A 21,692-nucleotide genomic window follows, 5' to 3' on the forward strand; every position below is an offset into this window, starting at 1 on the left:
TTATTTTTGTATTGTGTGGATATATGGGTGTATACATGGGGTAGTACTGCATGTGTGGAGATCAGAAGGAAACTTGCAGGAGTTCTCTCCTTCCATCATGTGTATTCCAAGGACTGAATTCAGCTTGTTAGGATTGATCGGAGTATTTTGCTTGCATTAAGTGCACTAGGTTCGTGCAGTGCCTATACAGGCCAGATAAAGGTGTCAGATCCCTTGAAACTGGAGTTATGAACATTCATTAGCTACCATCTGGGTGCTGGAAATCTAATTCAGTTCCTCTGCAAGAGCAGCCAGTGCCCTTAACTGCTGAGTCATCTCTCCAGCGCCTAGTTTGAGTCATTTGATGAGAAAGGGGTTTTTTTTGTTTTGTTTTTTGGGTTTTTTTTTTTTTTTTTTTTTTTTTTTTTGAAACCGGTTTTCCCTTTAACCCCAGCTGCCCTGGAACTCACTTTGTAGACCAGGCTGGCCTTGAACTCAGAGATCCACCTGCCTCTGCCTCCCGAGTGCTGGGATTAAAGGTGTGCGCCACCACACCCGGCTCAGATTCTAGTTTTAAAATGATAAATCTGCATAGTATTTAGTCAGTTCTTAAGTAACGAGAAAGAACATCCTAATGTTACACTACTTTGAGATCCACCTGCTTCTGCCTCTGCCTCCCAAGTGCTGGGATTAAAGGCATGCGCCACCACACCCAGTGAGAACATTTATTGACAGGTTAATTGTATACGTTAAAATAAGTTTACCATAGCCTGTTCCTGTACAATAGAAGTATAAAGTTTCAGATCTACCTCTAAACGATGTGGCACTATGACCATATTTTCCAAGGGTGAAATTTTTACATGTAGCTATTGTTTTGCAGGGTTTCATAGAGCCCAGACCAACCCTGAATTTGCTTTTTGCCAAGAATGACTTTGAATTCCTGGTACTTTTGCCCCCACCTACCAACTTCTGGGATTATAGGTGTATACCACCAGAGCTGGTGTAGACCTAGGGATTTTTATCCATTCTTTATAATTCTGCCTTGTAGAGAAGGGAAAATGTACCTCAAAACAACACAACTTTGTCTTACTTTGAGTAGATCTAATGCCTTTCTTCCTTTTATATTTATTACATTTATTTTGTGTATGTATACCACAGCAAACATGTGGAGGTCTGAAGACAACTTGTGAGAATTGGTTCTCTCCTTTTTCCATGTGGGTCCTGAGGATTGAACTCAGGTTAGCTCTCTAGCCCATGTCTGAATGAATCTCTTTTCCTCCTATATAGATAGCTAACACCATTAGAACAAGCCAAGTACCTAGAAATTGGTTAGTTACTACTTTGCCAGAGTACAGACATCTCTGTGGTCAGAAGCAGAACCTTGAAATATAGGAGATAAATTATTACTAGATAAAATTTAAATTTGACATAGTTTTCCTCTTTACATTTTATTATGATATAATAATTTGTTTACAAAATGCTAACTTGCATTTGCTTTGGTCTTGAATATTGCCTTAGGTAGAGATTTGCAATTTTTTTTGATGTTTAATATATTAAGTTAATATAAATTTGTCAAGGCAAGTGCTTTGTTTTTTTTTTGTTTTTTTTTTTTTGTCTCAAACACTTATTTAAAAGTTTTTAGCCGGGCGTGGTAGTGCACGCCTGTAGTCCCAGCACTTGGGAGGCAAAGGCAGGTGGATCTCTGTAAGTTCAAGGCCAGCCTGGTCTACATAGTGAGTTCTAGGATAGCTGGGGCTACAGGGGAGACCTTGCTTTAAAAAGACAAAAATAAAAGTTATTTAGGAAGCTGGGCATGGTGTTGCACGCCTTTAATCACAGCAGAAATTGGTGGATCTCTGTGAGTTCAAGGCCAGCCTGGTCTGCATAGCAAGTTCCAGGCCAGCTGGGGCTACAGAGAGACCCTGTCTCAAAAAAAAATAACAAAAAAAGTGATTTAGGTACACCTCAGTAATTAGTTTTTTGGTTCTTTTTTAAATTGGTTGGTCTTTGGTAGAGTGTTGGGGTTTCTTGAAATAATTTTAGATGCATAGAAAAGTAACAGGAGTATGTGTCCATACATGCTGTGTGTCCTGTACATGTCCTTATGTAACAAGTCCCCTGTGCTCATGGCACCGGGAGATGTAAACAGGAAGTCTGTACTGATGTTGTCTCTACCTGGGCACAATAAAATGGAAACAGAGTATAAAATAGATACTTCCCAAATTTTTACTCTTTATTCCAGACTTCCTGAAGCTAACTTGTGCTGCATTAGTAATTTGCTTTCCATGCACTTTAAAAATTTTTTTTTTTTTTTTTTTTTTTGAGAAAGTGTCTTCCCTGTAGCCCCAGCTGGTCTGGAACTCGCTATATAGACCAGGCTGGCCTCATACTCATAGAGATCTTCCTGCCTCTGCCTCCTGGAGTGCATTTCACTTTAAAAACCCCTGTTGAAAGTGTGTTTTACAGGAGTGTGTTGATAGCTCCTTTATTCCTTATTGAAGATTTCCATGCCCTTTGCTGATGCTTCTGCAGGTTAACATGGACTGCTTAGAATCTTCTGAATCTTGGTGCTTTCCTTTATGAGTGATAACAAAGACAATTTTGGAGAGATGGCAGGACCTCACTCCATACTGGCCTTGAACTCAGTGATCCTCCTTCCTCATGTTGTCTGCTTTAAAATGATGTTCAGTACTTGTGTTTTCTAGCAGAAATTAATGTTGAGTAGTTTAGATGCTTTCCTATACCAAAACACAGAAATACACACCTATCCAATAAGATTAAGAACTTTTAATTTCTTTTTTGAAAATTTCTTTTTGTTGTGATATTTTGAGACAAGATCTTTCTTATATAGCCCAGGCTGACCTCAAAGTTAGAATCCTCCTGCCTCGGTTTCCTAAAGTGCTGGCATTACAGGAATATAACACCATACCTGAGATGAACGTTTCTTGTTTAGATAAATGCAATAACTTTTGAAAAAGTAAAAATCACTATCAAATATTTTTTAGCCACTCAGATAGTTTTAGAAATTGGCCACTTACGAGAGTAGTTTTAGTTTCATTAACTTTTGCCAGCTACCTTTTAAAATAGACTTTCCTGCCTTGGAATAAGCTAGTTTTTACTGTTATTCTCTTTTTTATTATGCTCATTATATAGGCCAGTTACTATAATGCTTTCTGTTTTGATCTTTAGAATAGTGAGCCTCATGGTTGAGGGGGATCAAGTAAGTACCATCCTCTTTAAAACTGAAGCTATCAAGGATTGACTTTCAAACCCTTGGCAGAAAGAGCCCTTTTTTTTTTTTTTAAGATTTTAAAAAATATTTATATTTTTATGTGTATGAATATATTGCCTGCATGTATGTGAGTGCGCCCATGTCGTGCAGTGCCGTGGAGGTCAGAAGACAGCATCAGATTCCCCCAGAACTGGAGTTAAGGATGGTTTGTAGCCACCATGTGGGTGCTGGGAATCGAACCTGAGTCCTCTGCAAGAGCAGCCAGTGCTCTTAACCGCTGAGCCATCTCTCCAGCCCCCTTAAGACATTTTTGATAAGATTTGGATCTCTTGATTTATTGGGAAAATAAGTCTTAAAACTCATAATTGAAAGTAAAAATAAATTCCAGCTGGTAGATTCCTAGTTGTGATTTAGCAGATACATAATAGAGATGACAGCAGAGACAAGGAGTGTCAGAAGCCAAGGAGGCCCCCTGTGCTGCAGGCGCTGAGGCATCTGGAGGTACCTGCTCTTTGAGGAGCACTTCACCAGGGCCCTGCTATGCTTCCCTCAGATTAACCCTCTCCTTCCTTGCTGTCAGATACTGCTTCTTGCTGCCAATGAGTCCATCTCAGTCCACGTTCTTCCTCTTCGTTACTGTTCTGCTTCAAATCTTCTGTATGCTCAGTTGATCTCTTAAAAATGGGTCTCAAGTAAGAGCAAATTGGTTCCATGGAAAGCTTTGTGTAGTGTTAGTATCTGAGACTTTAATAACACACGGGACCAGTAAGGCCTTTTTTTCTGATTATTTGTTTCCATGTTTTGTTTTCTCAGCTATTTTACGAACTAAGATTCCTAGATCATTTCCTTTGGAGAGGCGAAAGGCCTCTCTCTTTTAAAAATGTATTTATAGTGTGTCTGCATGCATGTGGAAGCCAGAGTACAAACTGCAGGAGCCAGTCGTGCCCCCCACCCCCGCAAGTTTTTTGGTTCTATGTTTGCATGTTTTGCCTGCATGTGTGTTAAGTGCACCTAGGTGTGCGGTGCTCTCATTAGCCAGAAGAGGGCATCAGATCCCCTGTAACTGGAGTTAGGGATGATTGTTAGCTGCTGTGCAGGTGCTGGGAACCAAACCTGGATCCTCTGTAAGTATAGTCTGTGATCTTAACCACTGAGCACTCTGGCCTCCAGCCCCAGTTCTTTTTTTTCTACGTTGTGGGTCTTGGGGGTGGAATTGAGGTCATCAGGATTGGTTGCAAGTACTTTTTTTTTTTAATTTTTTATTTTATGTGTATTCGTGTATTGCCTGCATGTAGGTAAGTGCATGCATGTCGTGGTGCAATGCCCGTGGAGGTCAGAAGAGGCTGTTGGATCCCCTGGGACTGGAGTTACAGACAGTTAGCTGCCATGTGGATGCTGGGATTCGAACCTAGGTCTTCTGCAAGAACAACCAGTGTTTTTAACTGCTGAGCCATCTCTTCAACCCCTGGTTGCAAGTACTTTTACCTGCTGAGTCATTTTGCCTGCCCAGTTATTAAAGAGGACTAACTCTGTGTACATATATTTAATAAGAGGAAAAAATGAAGAACAGGTTGACAGATTGAAATTACACATTAAAGTGTGAACTGTGAAATATCTTGGAGTGTTAGAAAGCAAGGACAGGATTCCACCTTGTGGGAACTATTGTGATTTATACAATTTTCATACTTAGTAAGTCGGCCAAAGGCCATGATGCAATGTTGATTTGAGTCTATCCAGAAAGAGCTTATCCTCTGAACTACTGGCTTGTCACACCTACTATGCCACCATGGCTTCCTCTGTGCAGCTCTGTCCCAGTGCCCATGCTGTTGGTTCTGTTTCTATTTTGCTCCTCGTTGTTAGAAGTGCTTCAGTTTTTTGGAGTTGTTTTCAAGAATTTTATTCTGAAATAACTGCTTTGACTTTATTCATGAAAAAGAGAAAAAAGTGTGCTTTTAATTTTGTGATCCTGTTAAATCTGAAAATTATTTGGGCCAGGAAAAGCTTTCTCTGAGCCACAGTGTTTTATGTACAAGAGATTTGCTTCCAAAATGTCACATTTTAAGGTCATAATATTCCTGGAAAGTGGGAGCGTATGTATACACATCAAAGAAGGCATTTTTATTACATTGGATTATGCAACACTTTGGCCAGCCTCCTCAGCTTCATCTGTTTAAGGGTTCGTTTTCACTCGTTTGGCACAGATCCCACTAGAGGCCTTCAGAATTGTGGTTAGCAACATGAATGAATTACAAACTTTGGACCAGCTCTTCAGTTAGTAGAACTGGCTTCCTGCCAAGAAGACAGTGCCTTATACAGGGTCAGGGCAAAGCTGTGATTCATTGAGCCCTGCATTGTATAGGAAACATACTTGGGATGCCTGTTTGCTTTCTTTTAAAACAAAAAAACAAAACAAAACAAAACAGCACAAGCAGCAGGCTTCCAAGTCTATCAAAATAGGAAGTAACAAAACAGTTTGCAGGTTTTACTAATGACAGGGTTAAGCAGTGGAAAATGCCGCTTTGAATAGTTAAAGTGCTAGCATAGAAGTTGAACCTTCTGACTTCCTTTAGCCAACTTGTGATGTAAGAAACTGGAGCATTTCTTAGACATCTGTTGTCTACCTGCTCTTATTTTCTAAGTGGTTTAATAAGATTAAATTATTCCTAGGTCCACATGGTTGGCATTCCACTAGGGTTGGTGTCACCTGGATACTAGAAATGTACACTCCCATGAAAAAAGAGAGTTGGGTTTTTTTTTGTTTTGTTTTGGGTTTTTTTGGTCTTTTTGAGACAGGGTCTCTGTAACCCCAGCTGTCCTGAAACTCACTTTGTAGACCAGGCCGGCCTTGAACTCACAGAGATCCGCCTGCCTCTGCCTCCCAAGTGCTGGGATTAAAGGCATGCACCACCACGCCCAGCTGAGTTGTTGTTTTACTTCAAAGATTGACGTGTTAAAATATTAACAACAAAAATGACACTTTGCAGAAGGCCAGGAATTTCTGCTTGTATTCTGAGGCAACAAATAAAAAGTACTAAGCCTATAGAAGGAAAAACATTAAGATATTTTCCAGTCTAATTCATTAACTGTTGTACTTCTTATCATTTAGGCAAATACCCTTTCTGGACCTTCTCTTAGTCAGGCACCATCTCATATGTATGGCAGTAGGTTAAATCCAAATCCATCCATGGCAACTCTCATAGCTCAATCTGAAAACAGTCAACCAGGTAAGTTTCCACTAACTCATTAACCTAAAAAGTGTCTCCCCAGTGTAAAATTTCCCTGTATTGGTTCATTTTCTTTAAAAAAAAATCAACATCAACAAAAAAAACCCACCTGGTATGGTTAATAGAAAATTGTGATTTTTGTTGTTGTTGTTACTGTTACTGGTTTTTTTGTTTGTTTTTTTTTAAACCAAAAGAATCACAGGGGTAAATAATATGCTGTGCTGCAAAATAGTGATGTTTTTTAGTGTCTGAAATATAAATGTTTAAGCAAAGCAGGCAGGAATACCACAATGTCTCCTGTGACTTTTGTGATTGACGTCTTCAGTCCTCAGCTCTATGCAATGGAAGTAAGTAACATAACACTGGGCTTTGCTGTGAATAGCCCAAACCTTTATTTGCATAATTCATGAAATTGCATTACACAAACTTGGTTTTAAAATTCCTGTTAGAGAGTTGTGCAGTGTTTAGTGATCCTGTGAAGTTTGCCCTTGACATTTTCAACATTTGCCTCTTGTACTGTTTTTAATGAGTCACTGGATTTGCTTTGCTTCATTCCATCTTTAAGGATTTGTTGACATGTCCAAGTAGTCATGCCTGTTTGGGGGAAGGGACTGGGTCTAGCAGTTCACCGAGAATGGATCACTCATGTCTTTACCCTTCAAGGGTCAAAGGTTACCTGTCTCAGAATAAGAGAAGGCCAACCTTAAAAGAGGCCAGGGTGATTTTTATAAAGGACTAACTACAGGGAAAATACAAGTTAGTTTAAAACACCAAGAAATTTTCTTATATCAGGAATGTTTAGCAGGATTAAAATTTTCTTTTAAATACAGAAGCCTATATTTCTACTTATTTTTGTCCATTTGGAAATTTAGTGTTACATACTTTTATTCTTGATATAACAGTTTTAGTCTTGGTGTAAGGCTCTGTGGAAATGTATTTTGTTACTTGTCATGGCCTGCAAAGTGTTAAAAAATACAAAGCATAAGGATCTGCTGTGATAAGCATACAGATTAGCTGTCCACAGCTGTGATTCATTACTTTAACCTAGAAATTAAAAGTGGCTGAGGGGAGGGTACTGCAAATTCAAACCACACTTCTGTGCTGTAAAATTGAAAGGAATGAAAGAGCAGAAGATAATCCATGGCCTTCTACACCCACAAAAACGTGTAGGGACAACACTGTACATGCCACAGTTGAGCAGTTCTAGACTAGCAGCATGCTTGGGTTTCTACTTTCCTGGTGCTAGAAAAATGCTGGTAAAGATTTGATGCGCGTTTTAGGAAAACTCAGGGCAAGAGCTTAAAACCTCGTATCTAGTGAGAGAGCCACTTTATCAGTTCTGAAATATTCACACTGCAGATCAAGATCTTGGAGACAATAGCCGAAGTCTAGTTGGTCAAGGAAGCTCACCCCGAGGAAGCCTCTCTCCAAGGTAAGTGCTATTACACTGCAATGTAAAGCAAGGAAATTCTGTCATCTCAGATCAGTATGGTGTACATTTTTGAGGCTATAAAGAACATTCTATAGATAAAAAGCATGTCTAGACAGTCAAGAAAAATGATTCTAAATTTGGAATATTAATTTAAACACAGATTTCTAAACTAAAAGGAATACCTTTTCCTATATCTAATCACTTTGAGCTATTTATCATTTGTATATTTAACTTCTGATAAGATTGATTTGGTGGATAATTTTTGCTCATAAAATAATAATGCCTTAAAGATGTAAACCTGAGATTTCTGACTTGCATTCCAGCTCTGGGTGCCCCACTGTCTCCGAGGCTGCTTCCCATGTAGCACTCTTGTGGTCACTCCCTAAAATCCCTCTAATTCCTCTTGGATTGTTTGAAGCAGAGTTTTATCAGTTGTATTATATACTTTGTTAAATTATCTTAGATTGTTTTATGTGATAATTTGCTAGTACCATTCATCAGAAGGTGATTTATCAATGCGAGGTTATGGAATTGTATAACTTCTATTATAATGGGAGGAAAGGTGGTGTGAAATAGTGTTTCAGTTTATAGAAGGACCTGGAAATTAGTGGTGCCTGTCTTATTTTTATTCCATTTTCAACTTCTGCATCTTCTTCTACTTTTATTCTCTCTGATTTTATAAGCTCCACCTCAAACAGTAAACTAGGTGAGAGTGGAGAACAGGCTGAAAAAGTTTTGTCCTCAGACCTGCACTGCTCTGTCATTTGCAAACTGTCTGCCTATGAGCAAGTCACTAGAGCCGTGTCTTATTTTATAAGACAAAGTCAAGCATTCATAATTGTGTCCCAGTCCTTGTGTATCTCCCCCTAGTCCCTACCCAGTCCAGTGCCTTGAACATGCTAGGATAATGCTCTACTATTGCGCTAAATGCCCAAACCCTTTGTTTTCTTAATTGGAAATGGAGTCTGTAACCAGATTTTGACGTTGTACTAGGCTATCATGAAGACTATGTAAGGTAGAATCTCAGAAACTGGAGACCAAACATGACCCCATTTACTAATGTGAAACCAAAACTGGGCAAGAGAACATTGCCTGTTCATTTTCATACAAGTAATATATGTTTTGGAAAGGGTAACATTAATTTGAAGAACAAATCTAAGACAATTTAGTGATAGTTGTATAATCTACCCAGATTGCTTTAGCTTGAATGATTTTCCTTAGAGCTGAAAACTTGAAGCAGCCTTTCATTATTGACTCAAAATTATTATTAACATTTTCTTCTCACTGATATTTAGGACTTTGTTGGTTGTAAATGTCACCCACAGTATTATAGTTGTGTGGTGTTATTCTGATATCATATATGATTTTTGTTTTGTTTTGTTTTGTTTTTTTAAGTTGTTTTGAAACCAGTTCTTGCTATAGCCCCAGCTTGCCTGGAACTCACTATGTAGCTGAGGCTGGCCTTGACCTCCGAGAGATCCATCTGCCTCCCAAGTGCTGGGATCAAAGGCGTGGGCCACCACACGTGGCTAGATATCATATACGTTAAGGCAGAATGGAGAACTTTTCTCTCCTTGATATTTTTGTCTTAAAGATTTTTTATTTTTCTTTTATGTATATGAATGAGTGTTTGCCTACATCTATGAATGTGTATGCCACACGTGTGCCTAGTGCTCAGGAAGACCAGAAGAGAGCGTTAGATCCTCTGGAACTGGAGTTAACAGTGGTTGTGAGCTGCCATGTGGATGTTGGGAACTGAACCCAGGTCCTCTGTAAGAACAACCAGTGTTCTTAACCCCTGAACCATCTCTCCAGCCCCAATGATGGTTTTATAAGCTCAGGAATCTGATACTTCTGGCACAGGCAGTTTCAGCTTGTTGTTAGAAAACTTGTACACCATGTAAGAAACTCTAATGCACTCTGCTTAAAAACTTTCCCTTCTTTTTAACTTGAGAATTAATGCTTTCAACAGATCCCCTGTAAGCAACTTACAGATTCGCTATGATCAGCCAAGCAATAGCAGTTTGGAAAATCTGCCTCCTGTAGCAGCCAGCATAGAGCAACTTTTGGAGAGGCAGTGGAGTGAAGGACAGCAGTTCTTGTTAGAACAGGGAACTCCAAGTGACAGTAAGTATTCATTTTCTTGTCTTTAAAAATGGGTAGTCAGGCCAGGCATGGTGGCACATGCCTTTAATCCCAGCACTTGGGAGGCAGAGGCAGGTGGATCTTTGTGAATTTGAGGGCCTGGTCTACATAGTGAGTTCCAGGACAGCTGGGGCTACAAAAAGACCAAAACAAAAAAAAAAAAAAAAAAAAAAAAAGGGTAGTCAGGTAGATAAATAAATGAAGGGGTGCAAACAATGGAATTGTGGTACACATTTTATATAACACACAGAGAAGGTGTAGTGGTGTAGTTTGGTAGAACCAATTATACAATGCTACTGCTTCAACTTGAACCCTATCTTAAATTGTTATTAATAATATGCTCTTGGGCAAGTTTTTAAAAAATTCTTTAATCTTGGGCTGGAGAGATGGCTCAGCGGTTAAGAACACTGGTTGTTCTTGCAGAAGACTGGGTTCGAATCCCAGCACCCACATGGCAGCTAACAACTGTCTGTAACTCCAGTTCCAGGGGATCTGACAGCCTCTTCTGTCCTTGAGGGCATTGCATCACATGGGTGCACTTACCTACATGCAGGCAATACACTCATACACAGAAAATAATAATAATTTTTTTTTTTAATTCTTTAATCTTATTTGTGGACTTGGGAGTAAGGACGTAACTGTCATAGGACAGCTGTGAAAACAGACGACTTAGAAAATCAAAATGTGAAGAAGTGCCTTAAGTGCTTTCTGTCAGCCACTAGGTTCAGATATAAAACCATGCTGTTTACACCAGTCTTTTGTTGTTGTCTTTTTTTTTTTTTCTGGAGCTGAGGACCGAACCCAGGGCCTTGCACTTGCTAGGCAAGCACTCTACCACTGAGCTAAATCCCCAACCCCTTGTCTTGTTGTCAGCTTCTGAAAATACACAAACTTTGTCTTTTCTCACCTTAGTTTTTTTTTGTTTTTTGTTTTTTGTTTTTGGGTTTTGTTTTGTTTTTTTTGTCTTTTTGAAGCAGGGTCTCCCTGTAGCCCCAGCTGTCCTGGAGCTCACTCTGTAGACCAGGGTGGCCTTGAGCTCACAGAGACCCGCCTGCCTCTGCTTCCGGAGTGCTGGGATTAAAGGCAAGCTCGAGAAACACAACTTTTTAATAACCTAGAATGTTTGAAGTCTCCATCACTGTGGCCATGTGATAGCCATGCTCTGTATTGTCAGTTGGAAGTCCAAGTCTTGGGAGAAATTAACAGAATATCTAAGGTGATCAGGCAGGACAGAAAGCCTGTTTGTAGAAGATGTGACCTTTCTCCTGGAAGAGAAAGGTGCTGGGGACACATACAGAACCCCCTGTTGGGAACTGTAAAGATGAGTTGAGCAGTTGGGATGGCAGGCTTTCTGCCAGCTGTTTGGTCGCGTGCTCAGTTATTGTGATGGTTGCTATGGCTGTTGTTTGTGTTGTGATTGCTCTTGTTTCTGGAGCTCCCATCTAGGACTTTGTGCCTGCTGTAAGCACACCCTCTGCTGCTGGACTGCAACTCCAGGCCTGCTGTGCTTAGTTCAAATTGCAACTGATAAAACATGTGCCCTCTACTAAAGCAAAGGATATTGGTGTGACTGTTTCCTATTGTAAATATTATGCTTTTCTCATTGTCAGTATGACTTCATTAAAAACCATGGCAGGTACTTTGAAATTTAAATTATGCTTTATTTTGAGGAAAATAAAATGCCAACATTTTTCTCTGGAGGAATTACTTGAACCCAATGGTTTGTTTGGGGTTTTTTTTGTTTTTATTGGCAACAGAGTTTCCATATCGTAAATCTATGAACAGTCGCCCTTTGTGGGTATATGTGTTCACAGATAGGAACTTATATCTACATGCAGATTTAGGGATAGGCCTCAGTTATTTGTCTATTCTACATAACTCCCATGTTTCTACTTCCCTCTAAAGTAATTAACACTATGACCATAAAATACTTAGTTATGGGAGACGGCTTGTTTTTAATTAAAAACCACACAAATATTTGCTAGTTTTAGGAATGCTGAAGTCATTACACCAACTTCAAGTTGAAAATCGAAGATTGGAAGAACAAATTAAAAACTTGACTGCCAAAAAGGAACGTCTTCAGTTATTGAATGCACAGCTTTCAGTGCCTTTTCCGACCATAACAACAAATCCTAGCCCTTCTCATCAGATACACACATTTTCAGCACAGACTGGTAAGTATGCAAGTATTTGTTTTGTGTCCTAAGAAAATGGATAGACTTTTAATGTCCTTCCGTAGTATGCAATGGCTGGGCATGGTGTGAAGGTGTGGGGAAGGAATGGCTATTGCTCATTGACATCGGCAGCTCCATTAACTGACTTTGATCTCACTCCCACTTCTTCAGTTTGTAGTTTACTGGTAAAATTTATTTAAACGTGTAATGATCTTGTTGATTTCAAGCTGTAGTATTCAGTAGAAATGCAGCACCCCTCCCCTCGTTTCAGTTGATCTTAGGCGCAGCATGACTGGGCTTCAGTCTTAAGTTTTTTTGTTTTTGTTTTTTAATATTTTATTTATTTTATGTGTATGAGCATATTGCCTGCATGTATGTAAGTGCACCCATATCATGCAATGCCTGCAGAGGTCAGAAGACAGTGTTGGATTCCCCTAGAACTGGAGTTATGGATGGTTGTTAGCCACCATGTGGGTGCTGGGAATCAAACAAGATTCTCTTACAAGAACAGCCACTGTTCTTAACTGCTAAGCCATCTCTCCAGCCCCAGTCTAAGTTTTAAATAGCCTTTAATCTCATGCATACTATACTTCAACAGGGCGAGTTTCTTTTACCTTTTACTATTCTAGCTCCTGCTACTGATTCATTGAACAGCAGTAAGAGCCCACATATAGGAAACAGCTTTTTACCCGACAGCTCTCTTCCTGTATTAAATCAGGTAATTTTTGTGGGTATATATTCATTTGTGTGTTTTACTTGGGAACATTAAGCGGTTTAAAATGATTTTAAATAGTTTTGCTCTGCCCTTCAGTACTTAGGTTTCTGTTCTTCTTACCTTAGGATTTGCCCTCCAGTGGACAGAGCACCAGCAGCTCCTCTGCTCTTTCGACTCCACCTCCTGCTGGGCAGAGTCCAGCTCAGCCAGGCTCTGGAGTTAGTGGAGTTCAGCAAGTCAATGGTGTGACAGTGGGAGCACTAGCTAGTGGAATGCAGACGGTAACATCCACCATTCCTGCAGTGTCTGCAGTGAGTGGAATAATTGGAGCTTTGCCAGGTAGCCAACTGGCAATTAATGGCATTGTAGGAGCTTTAAATGGGGTGATTCAGACCCCTGTCACAATATCCCAGAACCCCGCACCCCTTGCCCACACAAGTGTACCACCTAACACAGCACATCCAATGCCAGCAACCCTGACTAACAGGTGAGAGACTTACTTCATAATAACAGTGTTGTCCTTGTTCTGGATTGGTGTTTTTAATGTGTTTTTATAGATGTGCTCTACAAAAAAGTCAACCAGTACTTTTAAGCTAAGCATATGCTTGCTACTCGGTGTTTTTATTTTTGAGACTTACATAATTCCAATGAAAATAATCAGTTTCAAGAACATAATATTAAATATAGTCTGTGTTGAAAATGTCAGTTTTATCTGTCTATTTTAAATTAATTTTTCTTACTCTCTTGTATATTGCATACATATATCTTAAGTTTTGAAAAGAGAAGATACTAATGTGGTAATCACATGATGCTGGTTTCTTAAGATTTAACTGTAATTTTGTTGATTTTTCTAATCAAAGATTTTGATGGAGTGAGGGATAGATAATTAGCTTGAGTTTCCAGAAAGTGATGAGACACACTGGCTCCTTGAATGAGATTTTCATTTGAATGTTGATTTAAAACAAGAAGACTAAAGCCTGGTTGTTAAACATACTTTGGGAGAATAACTTTGATATGAACGTGTATTAGTTGTTACTAATGACTTTTCCTTTCATTGAAGCTTAATTTTACTGACCATTGGGACTATTTAAAAAAGACAAGGTCATATCAATGAGTCTACTTCTATTTTTTGTCTTTTTGTTTTTGTGAAATTAGCACCATGCAGGCTGGGCTGAGATAGGGAAGTGCTCTCTCTTTCTTAAATGCTTATTATTATTGTATGCTAAGTTGTCCTTGAATAATCAAAAAGAAATTATTATATATACTTCATCATAAACAGATTCTGTTTTGAAGTGTTGTAGTTGAAAACCTGTTAACTTATTAAATACCAAATGAAGAAACTGTCTTTTGTTTCACACGTTGACATACAGTAAACAGTAAAAATTGTCATCATTTTTCAGTGCCTCGGGACTAGGATTGCTTTCTGACCAGCAAAGACAAATGTTTATCCATCAACAGCAGTTTCAGCAGTTGTTAAGTTCTCAACAGCTCACACCAGTAAGTTCCTTAATATTTTTATCAGGATTGTATTTTTGACTATAAGCCATGTTCACTGTAGCTGTGGATTCTTCCTTTGAAAATATAATCCAAAAAGGTTTTTGCCATTGACATAACTGTAGTGTCAACACATTTGTTGATAAACTTATAAATATTAGAATATGTGTTATGGAGCCATTGAAGGCTCTGGTGATTGGAATCTAAGTCTATTTTCATGACACTTCATTCTGGTGGAAAGTAAGCACATCATGATGAATGCCAGTAAGAAACATAAGATGGGATGGGGTCTGAGGACTGAGGTGAGGGCCACTACCTACTTTGTGGTGTTGGGAGAACTGAGGGCCTCACATATGCTAGGCTTGCTGGGCTGCCATTCTACTCTTGAGCTGTGCCCCCCAGCCCTACTTTAGTAGATAGGCTGACGTCTGAGCCCATTACTCTGTCACCTAGCTTTAGTAGTTCAGTTGTGCTATTCTTGATCCATTCATCCCCTGATTTTCTTAAGATTGTTTTAAGGATTCATTGGAAGCTGGGCGTGGTGGCGCATGCCTTTAATCCCAGCACTAGGGAGGCTGAGGCAGGTGGATCTCTGTGAGTTCAAGGCCAGCCTTGTCTACATAGTGAGTTCCAGGCCAGGGGCTACAGGGAGACCCTGTCTCAAAAAGACCAGAAAAAGGAAAAAAAGAATTCATTGGAGAGATCGCTCAGCGATTAAGGGCACTGGCTGCTCTTGTAGAGGACCTGGGTTCAGTTCCCAGCACCCACATGGCAGTTCACAACCACTGTTAACTCCAGTTCCAGGGGATCTGATGCCCTTTGTGGCCTCCCTGGGCATTGTATGTGTGGGTGCACTTACATACATGCAGACAGAACACTGAGACACATGAAATGAATAACCAGGGAGCTGTTAGCAGGACACTGCTGTCCTAAAGTACCGTTGTCCCTGGAGAGAAATGGTAGTACTGTGAAGTATTTTCTGGTAAGACCCAACAAGAAAAAGCAGAATCCTGAATATTTGGATATCAGCTTTTACAGAAATATGGAAGAACAGAAGGAAACCAGTCTTTGTTAGAACATAGTGATTCTGTTATGGATATACAATTCATCCTCTGGATCCATGGGCTCCCCACCTGTGGATTAAGTCAGCTGCAGATCGGTAATATTTGAAAAAAAAACTTGCACCTGTACTGAACATGTGTAATCTCTTTTTTTTTTGTCATTCCCTAAACAGCACAGTATAAACAGTGCCTGGCGTACAATCAGCACCCAGGAAATATATGTTTAATGCTTGTTAAGAAAAGAATCCATAACTGTATCAAGAAAGCACACTCTTAAGAACAGATGGCAGCTTTTAGAGATGTTTGTGCAGAACTATGGCAGGGTTTGACCCATGTGCTTCATTTTAAAGCAGTTAGTCATAGCTTCTAATGTTTCTGTACTGCCGTCCTCTCTGTTCATCATAGACAGTCCCATTTGCATTTAGTTGCTGTCTTTTGAAAACATTCCCAGATGGCGCTGGGCATTTACAGTAAGTAGGTATTACGTAGTGCAGTTGCTTTTCTACACAAGGCTCTTATTTTCTTTAGTGTGAATGTGACTTACATTTAAATAATAGTAAAGAAATAGAAAAGGCAGGCTTTGCACACTGTTAGGTCCTGTGGCTGAAGCTCGTCTTCTCTCCCATTTCTGCTGAAGGAACAGCACCAGGCCTTCCTGTATCAGCTAATGCAGCAGCACCACCCACCAGAGCTGCAGCAGCTGCAACTCTCTGGGCCTGCTCAGATCCCCATCAACAACCTCCTTGCAGGCGCTCAGGCACCCCCACTTCACACGGCCACCACCAACCCCTTCCTCACCATCCACGGGGACAGCACAAGTCAGAAAGTCACAGTAAGTATGTGTTGTGTCATGCCTGTGGATACAGGGATCTTAGCACAGAGACTGGTCTCTTGCTTCCTTTTTTCCCAAACATCATTTCTCTGATTTTTTTTCTTAAGACCAGTTGTTTTAGCTGCTTGTGGTAGTGCACGCCTTTAATCCCAGCACTCCAGGTGGCAGAGGCAGACAGATCTCTGTGAGTTCAAGGCCAGCCTGGTCTACATAGTTCAGTCCAGCTGGGGCTACAGGGAGACCCTGTCTCAGAAAGACTGAAACAAAAAACAACAGCAACAAAAAACCGCAGTTGTTTCAGCAGCTGTATATTGAGGGCCTAAGCCAATTTACATGTCCCTCAGGTATATTGTTTTGAATTTTCATATAAGGTTTGAAGGCCAACACAGCATTTTCCAAAATGAAAAATGTATCAGCTAGTAAGATGTATGGGATAGCCCTCTCAAAATGGTTGATTGCTTTTTTAAAAGAAACTTTGTATAATTTGGCTAGTTATAAAACTATGTAATTTAGATATATTTTGTTACTTTGTTCAAAGTGTGTTTTAAAATAGTTACATTTATTATATGAGAACATACATTTTGGAGTAGTAATCCAACTATTCTACCAGATTCATTGAAAAGGTAAATTGTGGGGGGCTGGAGAAAAGGCTCAGTGGTTAAGAGCACTGGCTGTTTACAGAGGACCTGGGTTTGACTCCCAGCACCCACATTGCAGCTAACAACCACCTGTAACTCCCAGTTCCAGGGGATCTGATGCCCTCTTCTGGCCTCTGTGGGCACTGTATGACATGGGTGCACTTACATACATGTAGGCAATTGACTCATACACATAAAATACAAAAAATAAAATATTTTCTTTTTAAAAAAAAAAAGGTCAAAGTTCAAAGAACACACAGCAACTGTGGGGTTAGAACTATGGCTCTCTGGATCCGTAAAACTTCATTATTGGCAAGACTTTGGAAAACTGGATCTGGGAGGATGATGTCTAATTCTTTCCTTAGGCGTTGATCTGCAAGTGGCACACTGTGTCTCCTCCTGCCTTTGCATAGTGCTAGATGTAAGGTTTCTAAAGTATTATGAAATTCATATGTTTATATTATGCTGATAAGTAGCCAACTTAGAGAAAAATCATAACCATATAGCACATTTTATCTCCATCAGTTTCATTTCAATTAAGAACTTACCATGTCATGCTTTGGCTAATTGAGCTTATGCACCTGATTTTGTTTCAAACTGCAGAGACTTAGTGATAAAGCTGGGCCTGCAGCTCAAGAGAAAAGTTGACACTTGGAAGCATCTGAGAGTGGCCTGTCCTGCTGTCCTGGCCCTTCACCCGGCTGCCCCGCAGTCCTCTACTACAGCTGTGAAGACATGCACCAGGAGGCTGCACACGAAGGATGCCTCCAGCATGTGCTTGTAAGGCTTGATGAATTTTCTTGTTGCTTCGTTGCACTGAAATGGAATTCCTTTACCCCCACCCCTAACCAAAGTATTTGAACTTTGGAAGAAAAATTAATAACTAACTTGTTTTTGTCAATGAAATAATTTACATGCAATGAGTTTATCAACCCCCAAAATTTAGTATACTTGGTGCACAATTAACTTTGTTACAAATTGGAGACACAGTAAAACTAAAGACCTGCTCCATTTACAAATGACTTGGTTTTATTGTAAAGGTTGGAATATGAAATATTATCTTCTTTGACTTCAAGTGTACTTGCTCCATGAGTCAGATCTGAAATTTCAAGAACTGTCCAATTTCTGCTCCTGGTATTCATTATTATTATTACTGTGACTATATGGGTCATTGCAAACTTTTTTTTTTTTTTAGACAACCTCATTTCTAATGAGATTGTTTTTTTTTGTTGTTTTTTTTTTTTTTTTTAAAAAAAAAGAAAAACAAACCTCATTTCTAATGAGATTTGGCCATTTGGTAATCAGATTAAGATAGAAATGTCTGCTTCTGCTAAAGGTAATTTTCTTTTGCTAAAAATGTTTTTTCTTTAGTATTAAGACCTTAGTCATATTTAAAGAAATCTTGAGTTAAGCGAATTCTAAGTCTGCTGGGAGAACCAGATCAACTCGACGTGAACATTCTCCTTCAGAAAGAAACACCAATTTGGAAATTGCTGATGGGGTCTGGCTTTAGTCAAGTGCCTGTTGGGGCCTCCCTGGGTTGAAAGGGCTCTAGACAAGCAGAACTCCAACTGGTCAATCCTTGGGGGTCACAGGAATAGGCCGCCTGTGCCAGCAGCCAGACCCGTGCCTCTGCCTTTGTTGAAAACCTTCTATGCCACTGTAGATAGCTCAGGCAAAACAGGTACCTGGGATTTGTCCACTAATGAGTCACAAGAAAATGAGTGGCTTTGGTAAGAGTATGCTTATTTTGTTTCACCAACTTCTCATTACTGCCCATTAAAACAAAAATGGGTCGCTACCATCCTGAGTCTTACAGCCTTCTGCTTCCAGCAGCCCCACTCTCTGTGACAGGATGGCAGAGTGATAAGCTCTTGGGGATGTGATCCTTGGTCTGTTTCTGAGTGTGTGAATTATTAGTGGAAAGGACCCAGCCGCAATCAGACCTCCACTGTGTGCCCAGCTGAAGAACATGTTAATTCTGCAATATGTCTCTTGGTTAAACATTGCACAGTTCTTACCTCATTTCTGTAAATAAAGTTTGTGAATCTGTTTTGTAATGTGAAAAATTCATAAGATAACATTGATATTTTGATTTGTAATATTTCTAATTGGTAGATTTAATTGAAAAGTAAAATTAATTTATTTTTATATGTTCAGGGGAATTTTAAAGAAAGTTAAACCTTTTGTAGATAATTTAAAGAATCAGTGTGGTTTATTTTACTATTTAACCCACTGGTTGTTATTCTGTAACAATTTGTATAAATGGTAAATTTTGAATGTGTTATTTTACCTAGATGTAAAATTCCACATGTATTAAAATGTACAAAGTTTTGTTAATAAAATTTAATGATGTTTATAGCTCTGTGCATTCTTGTTTGGAGGGGGCTGTCCTAAGGATCACAGGACCACATCCATTCAGTTCTCCCAGCTGTGTGGGTTTTGTGTTTTGTTTGGAGCAATACAATGTCATCTTGGAGTTGTCTAAACTTTCCAGGAGTAGACCCTGAAGAACAGTGCTTGGGGCAAGTCACTTGTGTCCAAAAGTGCCAGATAATCAGTGACAGGAGTTGCACGTATTAGCACACAGTTAAGAGAAAGGAGAACCAACTCCACACGACATCTTTAATTACAGCACATTAAAAAAATGGCGTGCAGAGTAAATTCTCTTGTTCCATACTTAGATTTAACTAAGAGCACTCCCTAAAAGAGAATACAGAGCTTTTAAGGTCCTTTACTCCAGACTTAATTGAATCAGAACACACTGGTCCAAGTCTTTTGCTCTTGGTAATTAAGAGTTGACTGCCCCCCCCCCCCCCCCGCCAAAAAAAAAAAACAACTGGTTCTAGGCTGTCTAATTTTATTGAGATAGAGGCTCATGTATTCTAGCGAACCGCAAATGTAGTTAAGGACAGCCTTGGAACTTCTGATCTTCCTGGGTGCTGGGATTACCGTCCCATGCCACCACACCTGGGTTATGTGGTGGTAGGGATAGAATCCAGGGCTTCGTGCATGCTCAGCAAGTACTTTAGCAACTGAGCCACATTCTCAGCCCTACATTCTTTGTCAAGGAGTGAATTTTAGGTTCATGGAAAGAGACAAATGAAAAATTGAATTTAGAAAGTCCTTTTTCCGGGCTGGAGAGATGGTTCAGCAGTTAAGAACACTGGCTGTTCTTGGAAAAGACCTGGGATCGAATCCCAGCCCCCACATGGGAGCTAACAACTGTCCGTAACTCCAGTTCCAGGGATCTGACAGCCTCTCTGTCCTCCACGGGCATTGCACAACATGGGTGCACTTACCTCCACACAGGCAAAATATGCACACAAAAAATAAAAATAATAAAATAGCCAGGCGTGGTGGTGCACGCCTTTAATCCCAGCACTTGGGAGGCAGAGGCAGGCGGATCTTTATGAGTTCAAGGCCAGCCTGGTCTACATAGTTCCAGGACAGCTGGGGCTACAGGGAGACCCTGTCTCAAAAAGACAAAAAAAAAAAAGACCTTTTTCCTTAGCCCAGTGTGGTGGCTTACATGCGCACTCCTGGTCCCAGCACCTGGGAGCCCAGTCAGAAGTGAATAAGAGCACTCACTGGTTGCTTTTGCGGAAGACCTAGCTCAGTTCCCACCACCCATGTGGTGATTCCAGGTCCAGGGGACCCAGCATCTCTTCTAGACCCAGTACTGCACATTGCGTGCACAGGCTGAACATGCAGACAGGCAGGCACACACACACAGGTTTTTTTTTTTTCCTCTCTTTCCTGCAGTTAAGATTTTGTATACACAGAACTTTGTAGCCTGCTTTTCTCTTGTCGCTTAACATAGCAAAGGTTTTAGATTTTAGAAATTGAACTTTGTGTCCTTTGCTTAATCTCCTGGACAACCTGTGCAGCTCCCCAGCACAGTGGACACCTGTGCTGGTGCTCCAGAAGCTGTTCTCTTTTATGTGGGAGCCTGTGGGGTTGGGAGGAGGAGGACAGGATGAGTGGAAAGTAGGTGGGCAGAGGGCCTGCAGCACAGGCATCCGGCAGCCTGGGGTGGGAAAGCCCAGTGGGAAGGCAGGAAAGAGGCTCGACCACATCTGCAGTCAGCAGCTGGAGAGAGTTGGCAAGGTGGAGGCGAGGTCCTGGGGACAGGCAGAATGGGAGGTCAGAAAAACTGGGTCCCATATGAAACACATCAAGTACTCCCTCTTCACTGACCTGGTTGCTGGAAACTCAGCTCCCGGGAGCAGCTGGAAATGGATTGAGCTGTGTAATCCAGTTTGAGTCACAATTCTTGACACTGCCTGACTTCCTTCAGGCTACTTTGTGAGACTTTGAGAAGCTGCCCACCCTGTCATTCACTAAGGCCCATGAGCCCCTTCCTCTAATCTTCACATAGCCGGGTTTTGTTTTCCCCATTTTACGGATTAGAGAATTGACGTGTAGAGTTTTGTTGCATATGGCCAAAATGTGAATTGGTATGAGAACCAAGAATTGTCTGAGGCAGGCAAGCACCCTGCCCTCCCCTGATCTTCTGTGGAGCTGCTGAGGGTGAGGTAAACCCTGAATGGAGCCAGTATGGCATTGGAGGGCTGCTGGTGTTAAGCCCCTAGCAGAGATCTCGCCTCTGCAGCAAATTCAAGCCACCCTGTTCTCCAGTGTGCCCACCTCGGTGACCCTGTGCCCTGCTCAGGCCCCACTGGGAACTGGGGTGTGGCTGCAGTGGACCTTGGTCCTTCCCTCATTAGTTCAAGCCTTAGCCCTGCCTGATACCAGGCAGAAAT

At 40.5% G+C, this 21,692-nt stretch overlaps 1 protein-coding gene across 11 annotated transcripts in view; it reads left to right on the forward strand.

The window, feature by feature from the left end:
* Mllt10 (MLLT10 histone lysine methyltransferase DOT1L cofactor) overlaps positions 1-19,287 on the forward strand; it is a 193,024-nt gene extending 173,737 nt beyond the window's left edge. For 9 of the 11 annotated variants that reach the window (XM_029562886.1, XM_029562888.1, XM_029562890.1 and 6 more), the window contains 9 exons: positions 6,318-6,435; positions 7,795-7,867; positions 9,840-9,994; positions 11,998-12,186; positions 12,816-12,904; positions 13,027-13,388; positions 14,302-14,398; positions 16,094-16,288; positions 17,530-19,287. In XM_029562886.1, coding sequence (XP_029418746.1) covers positions 6,318-6,435; positions 7,795-7,867; positions 9,840-9,994; positions 11,998-12,186; positions 12,816-12,904; positions 13,027-13,388; positions 14,302-14,398; positions 16,094-16,288; positions 17,530-17,574 — 1,323 coding nt within the window. In that variant the 3' untranslated portion in view covers positions 17,575-19,287. The remainder of the gene's footprint in view (positions 1-6,317; positions 6,436-7,794; positions 7,868-9,839; positions 9,995-11,997; positions 12,187-12,815; positions 12,905-13,026; positions 13,389-14,301; positions 14,399-16,093; positions 16,289-17,529) is intronic. The other 2 variants (XM_029562896.1, XM_029562895.1) reach the window with 1 other exon arrangement.
* The last annotated feature ends 2,405 nt before the right edge of the window (positions 19,288-21,692 follow it).

Source organism: Nannospalax galili, unplaced genomic scaffold, assembly GCF_000622305.1.
Source record: "Nannospalax galili isolate Female #2095 unplaced genomic scaffold, S.galili_v1.0 scaffold14, whole genome shotgun sequence".
Taxonomy (NCBI): Eukaryota; Metazoa; Chordata; class Mammalia; order Rodentia; family Spalacidae; genus Nannospalax; species Nannospalax galili.